Source organism: Sparus aurata, chromosome 6 (genome assembly GCF_900880675.1).
Source record: "Sparus aurata chromosome 6, fSpaAur1.1, whole genome shotgun sequence".
Lineage (NCBI taxonomy): Eukaryota > Metazoa > Chordata > Actinopteri > Spariformes > Sparidae > Sparus > Sparus aurata.
Genome location: NC_044192.1, coordinates 8,942,703 through 8,955,047, shown reverse-complemented (window position 1 = coordinate 8,955,047; position 12,345 = coordinate 8,942,703). Strand labels below are relative to the sequence as shown.

General features: G+C 41.9%; 1 protein-coding gene across 1 annotated transcript; it reads left to right on the top strand.

The window, feature by feature from the left end:
* Window positions 1-267: 267 nt before the first annotated feature.
* On the top strand, window positions 268-11,885 carry atrip (ATR interacting protein). Its single transcript, XM_030421002.1, has 17 exons — window positions 268-528; window positions 1,400-1,743; window positions 3,008-3,090; window positions 3,252-3,422; window positions 3,517-3,629; window positions 3,834-4,081; window positions 4,243-4,348; window positions 5,271-5,435; window positions 6,017-6,275; window positions 7,325-7,378; window positions 7,527-7,705; window positions 9,431-9,567; window positions 9,774-9,865; window positions 10,444-10,530; window positions 10,618-10,696; window positions 10,816-11,037; window positions 11,586-11,885. The coding sequence occupies exons 2-17, from the start codon at window positions 1,401-1,403 to the stop codon at window positions 11,657-11,659; spliced, it is 2,412 nt and encodes an 803-aa protein (XP_030276862.1). The 5' UTR covers window positions 268-528; window position 1,400; the 3' UTR covers window positions 11,660-11,885.
* The last annotated feature ends 460 nt before the right edge of the window (window positions 11,886-12,345 follow it).

Genomic DNA, 12,345 nt, shown 5'->3' with positions numbered 1-12,345 from the left:
GTAAAGGAGTGTGTGTGGGATTGAGCCAAAACTAACTGCAGTGTGTATTTATGGTAATAAAGTAACATGTGCAACAGTGTGACTCACTGATGTGTTCAATAAGTATAAGGGATCAATAAGTGTTTCTGATTTCTGAATTGCTAAAATTAAAATTTAATTAATCATGTACATTACATCTGGGGAGAAGTTGGACTTGTGAAGAAGAAGAAGAAGAAGCACACTCCATAACAGTTGGTGGCGGTAATGCACCAAAATGTTTTTTGCTAACCGCCAAACAACGTCAAGACGAAGAAGAAGATGAAGCGGAAGAAAACGAAGAAGAAGAAGAAGTTGAATTAAACACTGAAGCGCGGTCTGTAGTTCCGTCATTATCAGACTCCTCTAACATCGTTTTCTTTTTGTATTTACTGACATTAAAATGCTGTTGTGACGGAGTGAGCTGTGTTAGCCTAGCAAGCTAACTTACACACGGCCAACAAGTTATCGAGCGTTATCTGTGTGGCTAACAGCTAACAGGAGCACCACAAGGTAAGTTAATGTGAGATAAGTAACAAGCTAGCGGTAAACACCTGCACTGATAACGAGCTTGTTAATAAGTTTAGCTAGAAACGAACAACCCACAGTCAGCTTGGCCCAAACAGAGCAGCTATACCTTTTACAACCATCCTAACAACAATGTTTTCATTCATATTCATGAGTAGTCAGTGAATTCAGCATCACCCTTCCTTCTGGGCAGTAGCCACTAGTTTTCAGTTTCAGCAACAACCAGTAGAATAACGTTCAGCAGCACATAAGTGGCACTAAAATGTGATTTATGGGTCAAACTGTTAGAAACAGAGAGCAGGAAAGAGGAGCTCATTTTAATGTGGCTCCCTTAGATTAGTTGCAACGTTATCGTAAAAGATAATCATAAAAAGTGGTATCAGTCTGTGGAGATATAATTAAAAGTGCTTAACTGTCCACCCATCCATGAATCATTTCTTTAAGGATTATTATGCTACTGCCAATATCATGATTGATATAATCTCAATGTGTCATTGCCGTGTTTAAAGTGAATGTCTGTTAATCTTATCCATGCAGATAACATATTTATGCATGCTACTACCATAATGGGCAAAATTATGTTGTTTTTTAAAAATCATTTTGATACAGTTAAGACAAAAATGTACTCATGAGTGGCTTTATAGACACAGACATGATGCATATCAAGCATCTTGGAGTAGAAAATCACAAATAGTGATGCAAATGTCGCAGAGTTTAATTTTTGGACATCTAGAACTGACATCATACTGTGAAACTGTTGATAGATAGGTACCCTGATGCCATACCCAAACATTTTAGATGAACAGTTTATGCTAGCTCGTTAATCTGCTTCTCTCTTTCCTCTTCTTCCCCGCAGGATGACCTGCCCCCCAACCAAGCGCCTCCGTGGCCTGAACGAGGGTATAGCGACTGCGATGGCCTTTGATGACCCATTTGGAGATGATGAAGATTTCACCCAGGATGACTTGGATGAGATGGACATCATCGCCTCCCAGGCCATCACCTCTGTCCCCGCCCCTGGGCTTGGGTCGAAACCAGGAACTAAACCTACAGAGATGGCCCGCGGGTCTGCCAGGCTGCCTTCTACAGGGCAGAGCAAATCTTTGAGCAGAGCCACAAGCAATCAGAGCAGAGAGAACACGTTTGGCTTCAGCAGCAACAACAGAGGGAATGCTGGAATGGTCAGCAGAGAGCCTCTCGGTGAGTTCAGAGCAGTGACTCCATCACACTCAATGATTAAGAGGCTCCAGCTTATTTTCTTTTTACTGTTGCAGACTACAGCAGCAATTAAATAAATCACAAGAATAGAATATTACTTAATTATTCCTGAAATGACTTCCATGTGCCAGATGGTCAGTCCAAGAGTTTGTAACTGTGAATTCCATCTCATTTGATCCTGTTAAATTTCCTCTTTATCGCATTAATTAAGTGCAACATTTTGGCTCATCGTCTGGAACAGACTGTCTGTTCCTCTGTTTGTGACCATGAGCCAATTTGGGTTTGGTGCAGACAACGGTCTCTGTGTCCTTTCAGAGATAGAAGTGATAAACACAGAGTTTTCCAATTTTGTGTAAAATTCAAAAAGCACAAAGAAAATTAGACATTTATCGAAATGGGCTTCCTGTTTTAATGAAGAAAATCTAAACCAGGATCGGCAGTTCGCCCAGTATTTTTTCTCTCTCTACCCACTCATGATTGCGCAAAGAGAGAGAAAAAAATAAACACTTCCACTACAACTTAGTTTGCCAGTAACCTACAGCTGCTCTTCCAGACACTAAACCTGTGTGCCAAGATGATCAGCTGACTAGTACTGGTGGTAACTCCGACAGTGTAGGAAAGAGTGTTTACTCTTGTGGGACGAACTGAACTGAACTGAAAAGAACTGATAACTTTGCCAGAGATCCTTTAATGGTTTTATTAGGGAAGACGGGTTACTGCAAGAAACTGAACTGTGTGACAAACTGAATATCTTATCTTTTGATGTTTATTATCTAGGTATTGTTGTATTTATGTAATATTCTTTTGCTATTGAATAATATTTGAACTTTCCTCACCATAACCTGCAAAAAGCCACCAGGATAAAGTCAAGCTGTTCTAAATCACCCCTTCACTCTTAAAGAAGAATTTGAAAATGAAAAGGACAGTTGTCAGGGCATTAAACCAATGATCTGTTGACCTTTACAAATACAGATATGATAGTCTAACAATGCATGTCAGTGCTGACCTCAAAATACAGACAGGATTTAGTAGGAGAGTTTGTAGAGAAACAAAAAAAACTGAGCAGAAATGTCCGGTGAATTTGTAAATCAGTTTTTTTAATCATTCACTGTGTGTCGTCACAGTAAACCCACATAGTGGAGGAAGGGAACTCTACCTACGACTCTACTCCTTTACTGTATTAAAGCCAACAGTGAGTACAGTTCATGTTTTCATGTGTGTTGTTTCTGTTGTTTTCTGTGATCAGGTAACAGGCAGCAGCATTTCGGGTCAGACAGAGAAGACTCCTACAGTGTGCTGGAGGCTCAGCATGCAGAGCTAAAGAGGAAGGTGAGCCTCAGTTCCACGGAGCATGTTTAGAGCAAATTAATAAAAGTCTCTTTTTAGCATGTTGTTATGAAAACATGTACCTGACAGTGTTCGACTTTACAGTCTACCAACTAAGAACAGACTCAAGATCAATATGTCTTGGCGAATGTGTATGTTTTTAGCTTAAGGAGGTGGAGGAGGAGATTGTGTTGAAGAGCGGGGAGATCCGGGTTCTGAGGGACTCTCTGAAAGGAGCCCAGCAGGAGAAGGAGGCCCAGAGGCAGAACCATGTCCTGCAGGAGACGCAGAGACAGAAAGAGCAGAGCGAGAGGGAGAAGGAGCTCAACAGGAAGGTGAGGAGCTGAAACACACACACACACACACACACATACAGTACATATGATCATCAGAATAACATGATGATGTTGTCATGTTGTCTGTGTTCAGGTTCAGTCTTTGCAGTCAGAGTTGCAGTTTAAAGAAGCAGAGATCAATGAGATAAAGACCAAACTGCACAGTTCGGACAAAAACAAGATGGCCTCTCCACTGCCTAGAAACAGGTCAGTCATCATCAGTATTATTAACAGACTATTAATGTAATGTACTGTTTTGTCATATTTAATCACAAATTGAATATCTTTGGTTGTTGAGCTAAAAAAGTTGAATAAAACCTAAAGGAAGTCTGGTATTAGTCAGGGGTTCAATGGAAAAATTGAAGCCTAGACTTATGATCACATTCTTTCTCTGTACCTCTCTCCTCTCAGTCCTAAAGTGCTAGGCAGTCTCGCCCAGTTACATCATGGGAGCGGCAGCAGCTCCTCCTCTCCAACAGCAAATGGTTTTATCACAAAGGAGACGTTCGGAGCCAACATCCCGTCCAGAACGACGCCGGTGAAGACAAGGAGAGATGGAGGGGGCAGAGGGTCGTCCGGAGGCAGATCTGGTGATGGACAGGAAGCGTCTCGCCCAGATCTCTTCCTGTCCGTCAGACCTGCACACCTGCAGCACCGAGGTCAGTCTGTCTGTCAGTCTGCAGTGATGAAACATTAAAGTGCAACCTGATTGAATAAACCATACGTATTATTAAACCAATCAACCAAAAAGTCAGAATATCTTGGACTCTCTCATCTTTTATTTATCTCATGTAAATTGTGTGTGCGTGTCGTCCTCCAGGTGGCGTTCTGCTCGGGTTGTTGCTGCAGCAGCCTTTGTCTCCCAGCAGCCTCGGCCTCTCTCACCTGCTGTCAGTGAGTCTGACCGACATCCCCCAGACAGCCAGGTAAACATCTCGCAGACCTGCATGCTTGCAGCAAAATGTAATGCTGTATAGTCAGGAGGAAAGTTTGTTGCATAAGTAACTTCAGACATAAACAGATATGAGTTCATTGTGTAGTGTTGCAGAAAACATCTGGGTCACAGAGTGAAAAAGCATCAATATTCCTCCTCATTAAGCGCCCTTGAGTTTGGCAATTAACCCCCAGCTACTCCAGTGAGGAGGCACAGTGGCTCATTAAAAGTCAACCTGGTTAGTCAAGTTGAGGAGTGTTCTGTGCTTAAAGAGGCAACATCTTTGAGTTTGTTTCGACACGACAGACAACTTCCTTTCAAATTCTTGCATTTAAGTCAACACATACTGTACATATAGGCCAGTAATGACATGCAAGAGTTTGAACCAAATGTTACGATGCTATGATCACTTTTGCGTCTCCTGTATTCTAAGTGTTGTGTTGAAGTAACTTACTGCAGCCACCTCAGTGACCACCTGGTGTCACCAAAGCCTTCCAAAACACACATTTGAATGTGGTGTTGTCTGTAATTTCATTTTAATTCTTTTGTAAGACAAATTTGAGCTGAGTGGTAGTTATCATAGTAGTTGAACAGTAGCAGCAGTAACTGTTGTTGTACAGCTAAGAGCAGCAATAGCAGCTCAACCACAAAGTAGCTTAACTGCCACATATGGGGGCGGCTGTGGCTCAAGGGCAGAGCCAGCGTCTTGCTATCTGAAGCTGGTTCGATTCCCCTGGTCTGCATGTCGAAGTGTCCTCAGGCAAGATACTGAAGCCCCAACTGCTCCTGATGTGCTTGTGAGCGCATGAATGTTATATGAATTACTGTAAGTCGCTTTGGACAAAAGTGTCTGCTGATTTCCATAAAATGTAAATATAAAACTTATGTTGTTGTTTGTCCTGTTTTGATCTCAGCAGGCTGTCGGCAGGTTTACTGCTCCACCCGCATGCTGCAGTCGGTGGTGGTGAAGGTGGAGCCCCCAGAGCTGCTCTGAGTCCGATCCAGAGTCTGGCTGTAACTGGACTCAACATGCTGAGTCAGAGCCGACCAGACACTGCAGCCAGCGGCAGAAACAAAAGGTAGACTGGCAGACTGAAGTAATACAGCTGCTCAGCTGAACCTGCACTAACTTGGATATGTGCTGCTCACTGAAGAATCCAGAACAACACAACACAGTAATAGATTAACAGTTCTGTGGCCAACAGAGCCCTCTTGTGGTCAAAGAATGTAACAGCAGCAGTGAAATAACCACAAGGACAAAATCACCAAAGATTTATTTAATTCCTGTAAACTTTGTGCTACATATGAGCTTGTACAGTCAACTCATGAGGCCTGTAAACCACAGAGAACTACTCTGAAAAAGTCTTTACACAGACCGAAGGAGCACCTTAAAAACAAATCGCACAAAGGAGATCATATGAACCATCGTTTCAGTGGAAGGAAAGGCAGACGATGCCACAACATGTGTTGAATTGTATTTTTACTCTGTTAAAACGGTGAACCACCTCTACATTAACTACAGTTTTATTTCACATTATTTCATACACATAAAAACTGAAGCATTAACCATCACACAACATCAACCCTTTAGATAAAGTGCCACTGATACGGACGTTATTGCACAATATTTTAAAACATCTGCATGCTTTTGTGTGTGTAGGTCGTGTCCCGGTGCTGTCCTCCTCCTCCCTCTGTTGGACCTTCACCTGTCTCGGCTCTGTCAGGCCCTCGACTCGCTCCGCTCCACCTCTGCTGGTGGTTCAAACTCTCCTGCTGCCAGCTCGCTCCCAGCTGGCCGTGCTGCTCCCACTGCTGGACTAGGGAGACTGGAGGAGGCTAGTTTGTCTGGTTTCAGTGTGAAGGATACTGGTTTGGCTGCCCTGAGGCTCCTCTACCTGCTGATGGCCCACAGTGACGAGGTGATGATGCAACAGTAACATAACTGACACCTGTAACACATAAAATATGTTATCACCTGTGTGTAGCTGTTATACTGTTTTGATTTAGACTTTATTGACAAATCCAAGCAGTCATATTTTCCTCAAACTTGCAGGTGGTCATTATTAACTTGCATACTTTGTTATTATTGTAACTATGAGTCTAACGGACGACTGTCTAGATAAGCAAGCGTTGAGCAGTTGTGAGTGTAGAAGGTAGAGCTCACACTCGGAGCTGAAATGTTTTTGTTTTTGTCTGTTTTTTGTACTGATATGTAAACGTAGCTCGTTTTCATGTTTTCTCCTTTTGAGATTAATTAATCCATCTCTCAGTCTTTTGCCTGTTTTTCTGTGCAGCCGTCACGTCTTCTTTCTCTTAAAAAAAGAACAAAACAAAACAACAAAAAACATTGAAGCATTTAAACATGGTTTTGGACGTAGATTAACACAGCAGAGGTAGAAGCTTTGAAGCCCTCGGGTCAGTACAGTACAAACGGGAGAATTTTAAGAATCCAAATGATCACATTCTCCAACATGTTTTTAGAGCCCAATAAGCCTCCTTACTGGTTGTTATGGGCCAAAATCCTGTTCGTAAATACACAAGTGTTACGCAAGTGAACGTGAGGATACTCATCTAACAAACATCACTCTGAAAAGCTCAAACATCCAACTGAAGTAAGAAGAAGAAGAAAACACAGGAAGATTTTACAAAAAAAATAATATTCAGTCATGTTGTTGTCACCAACATGCTGATTGAAAGTCTAGTGAACTTGGAAAACAACTGAAAAAATCCATCTACAAGCACGTTTTCATACTGATAAAAAGAAAAGATGAATGTTTGTTTGTTTCTTTAACTTAAGATGGCTGCAAGGAAAGTGTTTGGAAACTTCAGCCAGCCTTTGGCAAACATTCACGTCACACATTATAATTTAAATCCTTTAATTACTCTGCAAAGACACATCTGATGTAATCCAAGTCTCTAGAAGCCTTGAGATTCCCAAACTGACTTTTGACCTTTTTAATGCTTCCAGGTGGTGGAGGCCGTGTTGTCAAAGGAAAGTCAGAGCAGAGTCACAGACAGCAAGGTAAAGAAACACACATGCACTAACTCCACATTTAACTTGATTTTAAGTTGATTTGTCATTTCCTGATCTTGGACAGAGACATTTTTTTCGTTAAATTTCCCCTTAAAGAAAAACATTTCCCAACAAATCTTCCTTCCTCTGCTCGTAGGCTGACCGCTCTGCTGCGGGTGTTGATCTGTGCTCCCAGAATGCCTTGCTGCAGTCAGTGTTGCAGCTCTGCGAAGCAGGCCAAGGCAACGGGGGCTCACAGAGGGAGGAGCTCGTCCTTAATGCGCTGAAGACCGTGTGTGTCCTTATTGAGAGGACTCCAGACACACACACTGACAGGTAAACACACTCATTTAAAGATGTGACTACAAACTGAGAAATCAACATCCCGATCAGCACCAATTATCAGCAGTCAGGAGGTCAAAGGTCACAGTCGGTCTTACTGTGTCTCCCTATAATTGTGTCGTGACCAGATTTTAACTGAAGTATTATTGTTTATGCTGATAGATCTGATATATGTGACATTTGGTTGGGGATTCAATGTATGAACGTCAGCGTAAATGCCTTAATAAAAGTCAGACACATGTATATTTAGTTGGAGAATAAAAATCCTTCTGGTTAAAACATAAATCACGGGGTCTTGACTGAAGAACCACAGAAACTTTAAGATTTATATTTGTTTTTTCTCCACGAAGACATAAATAAAAATGATACAGATCAGCCGAAGACAAACTGACAGACTCGATGATAAGACATTCTCAAGTTTGCTACGTTTTCATACTGATGAAAATGAAATATGAATGTTTGTTTGTTTGATTCTTTAATTTAAGATGGCTGCAAGGAAAGTGCTTGGAAGCTTCTGCCAGCCTTTGGCAAACATTCACTGCTCACACATTCTAATTTCAATCCTCTAATTACTCTGCAAAGACACACACACACACACACACACACACACACACACACACACACTCGTATGATGAAACACTCACCTGGTAGGAATTCTGGCGGTAGAGGAGTGGCTGTGTGTGTAAGTCTTCACTGACTGTCAGATATTATGTAATATCTGACTGTAAACTAACTTTGGTGATTTACAGTCAGTGTGATGATGTAACAGAGAAATAACTGATGAAATATGAACCGCAGCTGAACTTTGAGAAGTTCATTTGAAGAAGTTTCGATAAATGACCTTTTGAACCTGATCGGCAAAGTGTGTGTCAGAAAACTCACCTCGTCTACCGAGAGTGAAAACTGTGTAGACGTTGTGTCTTAACTTCTTCTTTCGCTCTAAATTATGAAGTGATTGTTTTCTGTTGTCATGGCTACAGAATGAGGAGTAGCTGCTATTAGTTAATGCATGATGACTTTGATGGTGCTGATTTACCAACATGAGTTCAGCCACTGAGTCAGTATTACAGTTTCATTCATCATCCTCCAAATGTTTGCTCCAAACTCTCATTACAAGTTTCTCTCTTTACTTTCGTGTTGTTTGGTATAAATCACAAATTTCATCACGTTAAGAAACTCCATCAGTCCTTTGGACATCAATACAGTATTTGCCGATAATAAAAAGTCTGCCATAATAATAATAATAAGAGTTCGATTTGATTCAACTCAGGAGTCGTCAACCCATATGAGAAGATGTCACCGGCACATTTAACACAATCAGTTGCAGAAGGAGCTGTCACCACTTCCTTTTCTGCTTTTGGCCATAAAGAGAATAAGAACATGTGACGTTCAGTGAAGCTTACTGAGTTTAAACTGAGTCCACTAACAAACATTAAAACATGACTTAACTACAAGAGTTTTAAGAAACATAAAATATGGATCAATATTTCATCTCAAGGAGACGAAATAATTGCTTTTTGTTATTCACCTTTATTAGCTGATGTCTATGGCATGTTACATTGCATTATTAGCCTAGCAGCTAGCTGTGACACAAAGACATTCAGAGGAAAAAATGTCTTCAGGATACTTTTTAGTTTTAGACCGATATTTTGTTCAGGGTCATCTTGTAATTTATTCACACCGGTAACATCTGTCTGTCTCTCTCTCTCTCTCTTTCAGGTTGCAGTGTGTTTTGCAGGTGGTGTGTGTGTGTTTGTCAGCCGACAGCAGGTTGCAGACAGTTTCAGAGTGTGTGACCGTCCTCACGTCCATGTCCGACCACCAGAAACTGGCTCGGCGGCTCTGCTCTCAGCATGGTGAGGCTCCGTCCTCTGTTACAGCTCTGTTACTACAGTGACTCTAACTCCTCTGTGATTTCATGTCATTTATTTGTTTTTTAATCATTATTTTGCTTCAAACATTAACTTCATTGTTTGAGTTTCTGCTTTGAGTTTGAATAAAGAGAAAAGTGTCGCTGCAGCTGAACTTAAGCAGTGTTTGATTTTGTGTTTGTTCTCTTTAGATCCGTGTGTTTTCCTGAAGTTGTTCCAGTTCATCAGAAGCAGAGCTGACAACCAGGCAACACACACAGACTGGATTCAGCTGGACTTGCAGGTAACACACACACACACACACACACACACACACACACACACACACACACACACACTACAGACACATTCTGATTCTTGATTCTCCTGGAGATGCAGATGAATAGCAGCATGACTTAAGGCGGGTAGAACCAAACAAAACAGTTTCATTTAGTCGTCCGAAATGTTGTATTGTCTAATAAATGAAAAAACGCTTTAAGACGATCCAGCAATCACTTCTTTTAAAGCTCTGTGTATCGTAAGTTAATCTAGTTCACTTGTGCTCCCGGCTGTAACAGCTGGCCCGTGTGCCTCTGTCTCTTACTTCCGTTGTCATCCATCCACAGCATGTTTATGTACGCTTCGATGCATTGTTTCGATGGCTGATGTTGCAGATTCTTAATCTAGTTAATAATTTAAATTGGGTTTAATGTATCTCTTGCTTTGACTTTCTTCTTCTCATGTTGCATGAAGCATTTTTTTGACAAGGGCACTGAGTTGGTAAGAAGCTTCTGTTTTCTGATGTGTTTCTGTTCTAATCTGCTGGAAACTGAAAACTTACTTGTTGTTGTTGTTGTTGTTGTTGTTGTTGTTGTGTCTCAGGTGGTTCGTTTGCTGAGCAGACTGATGACTCAGAGAGCAGAGAGCTGGACCACCAACCAGCAAAGCACCTGCCAATGTTACACTGAGGTAAATCTCTTACCCTCTCTCACTCCAGACTTTGTGTTGCATTTTTCTACACAAACCTCTCTCTCTCTCTCTCTCTCTCTCTCTCAGCTGGTTCAGACAGTGGTGATTGTTTTCCATCGTCAGTGGTTGGATCTTCGTGGTTCTCAGGAGCTGACAGACTCAACAGGTCAGATTTAAAACTCCAGGCTGGAAATAGTCACCGCTCAGTCCAATAAACATTTTATGACAATAATCTGTCTCTGAAATCATCAACTACCACTCAGAGGTTTTGTGTTTTTCCTTCAGGCCTGGTCCCGCCCTCGCAGCCGTGCGCTGGACCCACGTTACCATGGTGGCGTGGCGTGGCGGCGTCTCTCCTCAGAGAGTGTCTGCTGCTGCTGCACTGGCTGCTGCTGCATCACGGCAGCTTCTCAGAGAGCTGCAGGCCGCTGCTGCACATGTACGACCAGGTGATCCCTGCTGTCCGAGACACGCTGAGGAAGACCCCCGAGCTGAGCGAGAGCGAAGGTACAAACAGACACACACACAGTGTTTTGTGAGGTGAAATGCTTAAAAAATTCAAACAAATTCAAACAGCAGCACTGCGCAGGCAGTTGGAAAATTACTTTTAAGATCAGAGAAGACAAACTATCTGCTGTCGAAAGTCTGCAGGGATTCATTTCAGCCAAACTTAACTTGAAAGCTTTTTCTTTTTATAAAAGTGAAACCTAAACCTCTTCTGATTACTCCGTTACGTCTCTTGTGTTAGTCAGATGTGATTACGAGTAGTTAGCATTGTTAGCATTGTTAAACTGTTAGTCTGTTTCTGTGGTAAAGACGTTGGGAGTCGCCTGTGACTCATTTAAGATTAATTTCCTCTAAGTATTTCCAACAACTAACACTTTTTGGTCTGACTGAAAATGGACTTACTAGCCTATCAGTATGAAGGCTATGTAGGTTTAGACTAGTCTTAAGATGAAATACAGTCCCATCTTTTTCCAAAATAATTTCTAGAAAAAGTGTATGTACTGTATAGTCGGACTCAAGTTTTTGGCTTCCTGTTTCCTGTCTGTCAGAGCTCGCGTTGGAGGAGATCTGCCGCTCGGAGGGCGACGACACTGACGACATGGACACTGATACTGGCTCCTGATTGGCTGCTGCCACTGCTACCGCCAGTGACCAATGAGCAGACATGAAGGGACAGTTTTACTGACAGGTGATTGGATATTTCAGACTGAGACAAAGACAGAACTGAGACTCTTGATGAAGTGGATGTTGGAGAGAAATGAAGATTAGACTCTGATGTGACTGACAGTCACAGGATTAATTCTGCTCTCTGATGGGATTTAATAATAAAACATGAAGGTGAGAAAAACTGCTGCTGTCAGAGTTCATCTTCTTTTATGTTGTTTACTTCCTTCTTCATTGATTACTGTGTGCGTGGTCTAACAGCCTGGAGGCCGTTGTTAAATCATAAAAAGGAATTGTTGAGCATTAATCTCTTTTTGGTGAGCAGTTGACAAAAGATCAATACCACCGTCCCATCAGTCCTATTAAATATGAAGCGAGCAGCCGGTTAACTTATCTTAAAGACTGTGAACAAGAGGAAACCTGAGCAGAGGCTTCTGGGATTGAACTTGAGCTGTTGTGTTAAGAACTCAGCCTGAATACATGTTAAACGTTCCACCTCGTCCTTAAATATTCACTTTTTACACTTCGTCACTGAAGCAGCTTGACTTCAGCTTGTTCTACAGGCGTTTAATTGCGTCTCCTCACTGGAAGGTTTTGTTGTTCTTGCGACAACAAGTGACGTCAGCTCTGAGGTGACATGGCTGC

What these genes read in the sequence shown, in the direction of transcription:
- atrip (XM_030421002.1), top strand. Translation starts at nt 1,401, where the DNA reads ATGACCTGCCCCCCAACCAAGCGCCTCCGTGGCCTGAACGAGGGTATA. An exon ending in AGAAGGAGCTCAACAGGAAG is followed by an intron (nt 3,423 to 3,516) that starts GTGAGGAGCTGA and finishes GTCTGTGTTCAG; the next exon opens with GTTCAGTCTTTGCAGTCAGA. An exon ending in TCTCCACTGCCTAGAAACAG is followed by an intron (nt 3,630 to 3,833) that starts GTCAGTCATCAT and finishes CTCTCCTCTCAG; the next exon opens with TCCTAAAGTGCTAGGCAGTC.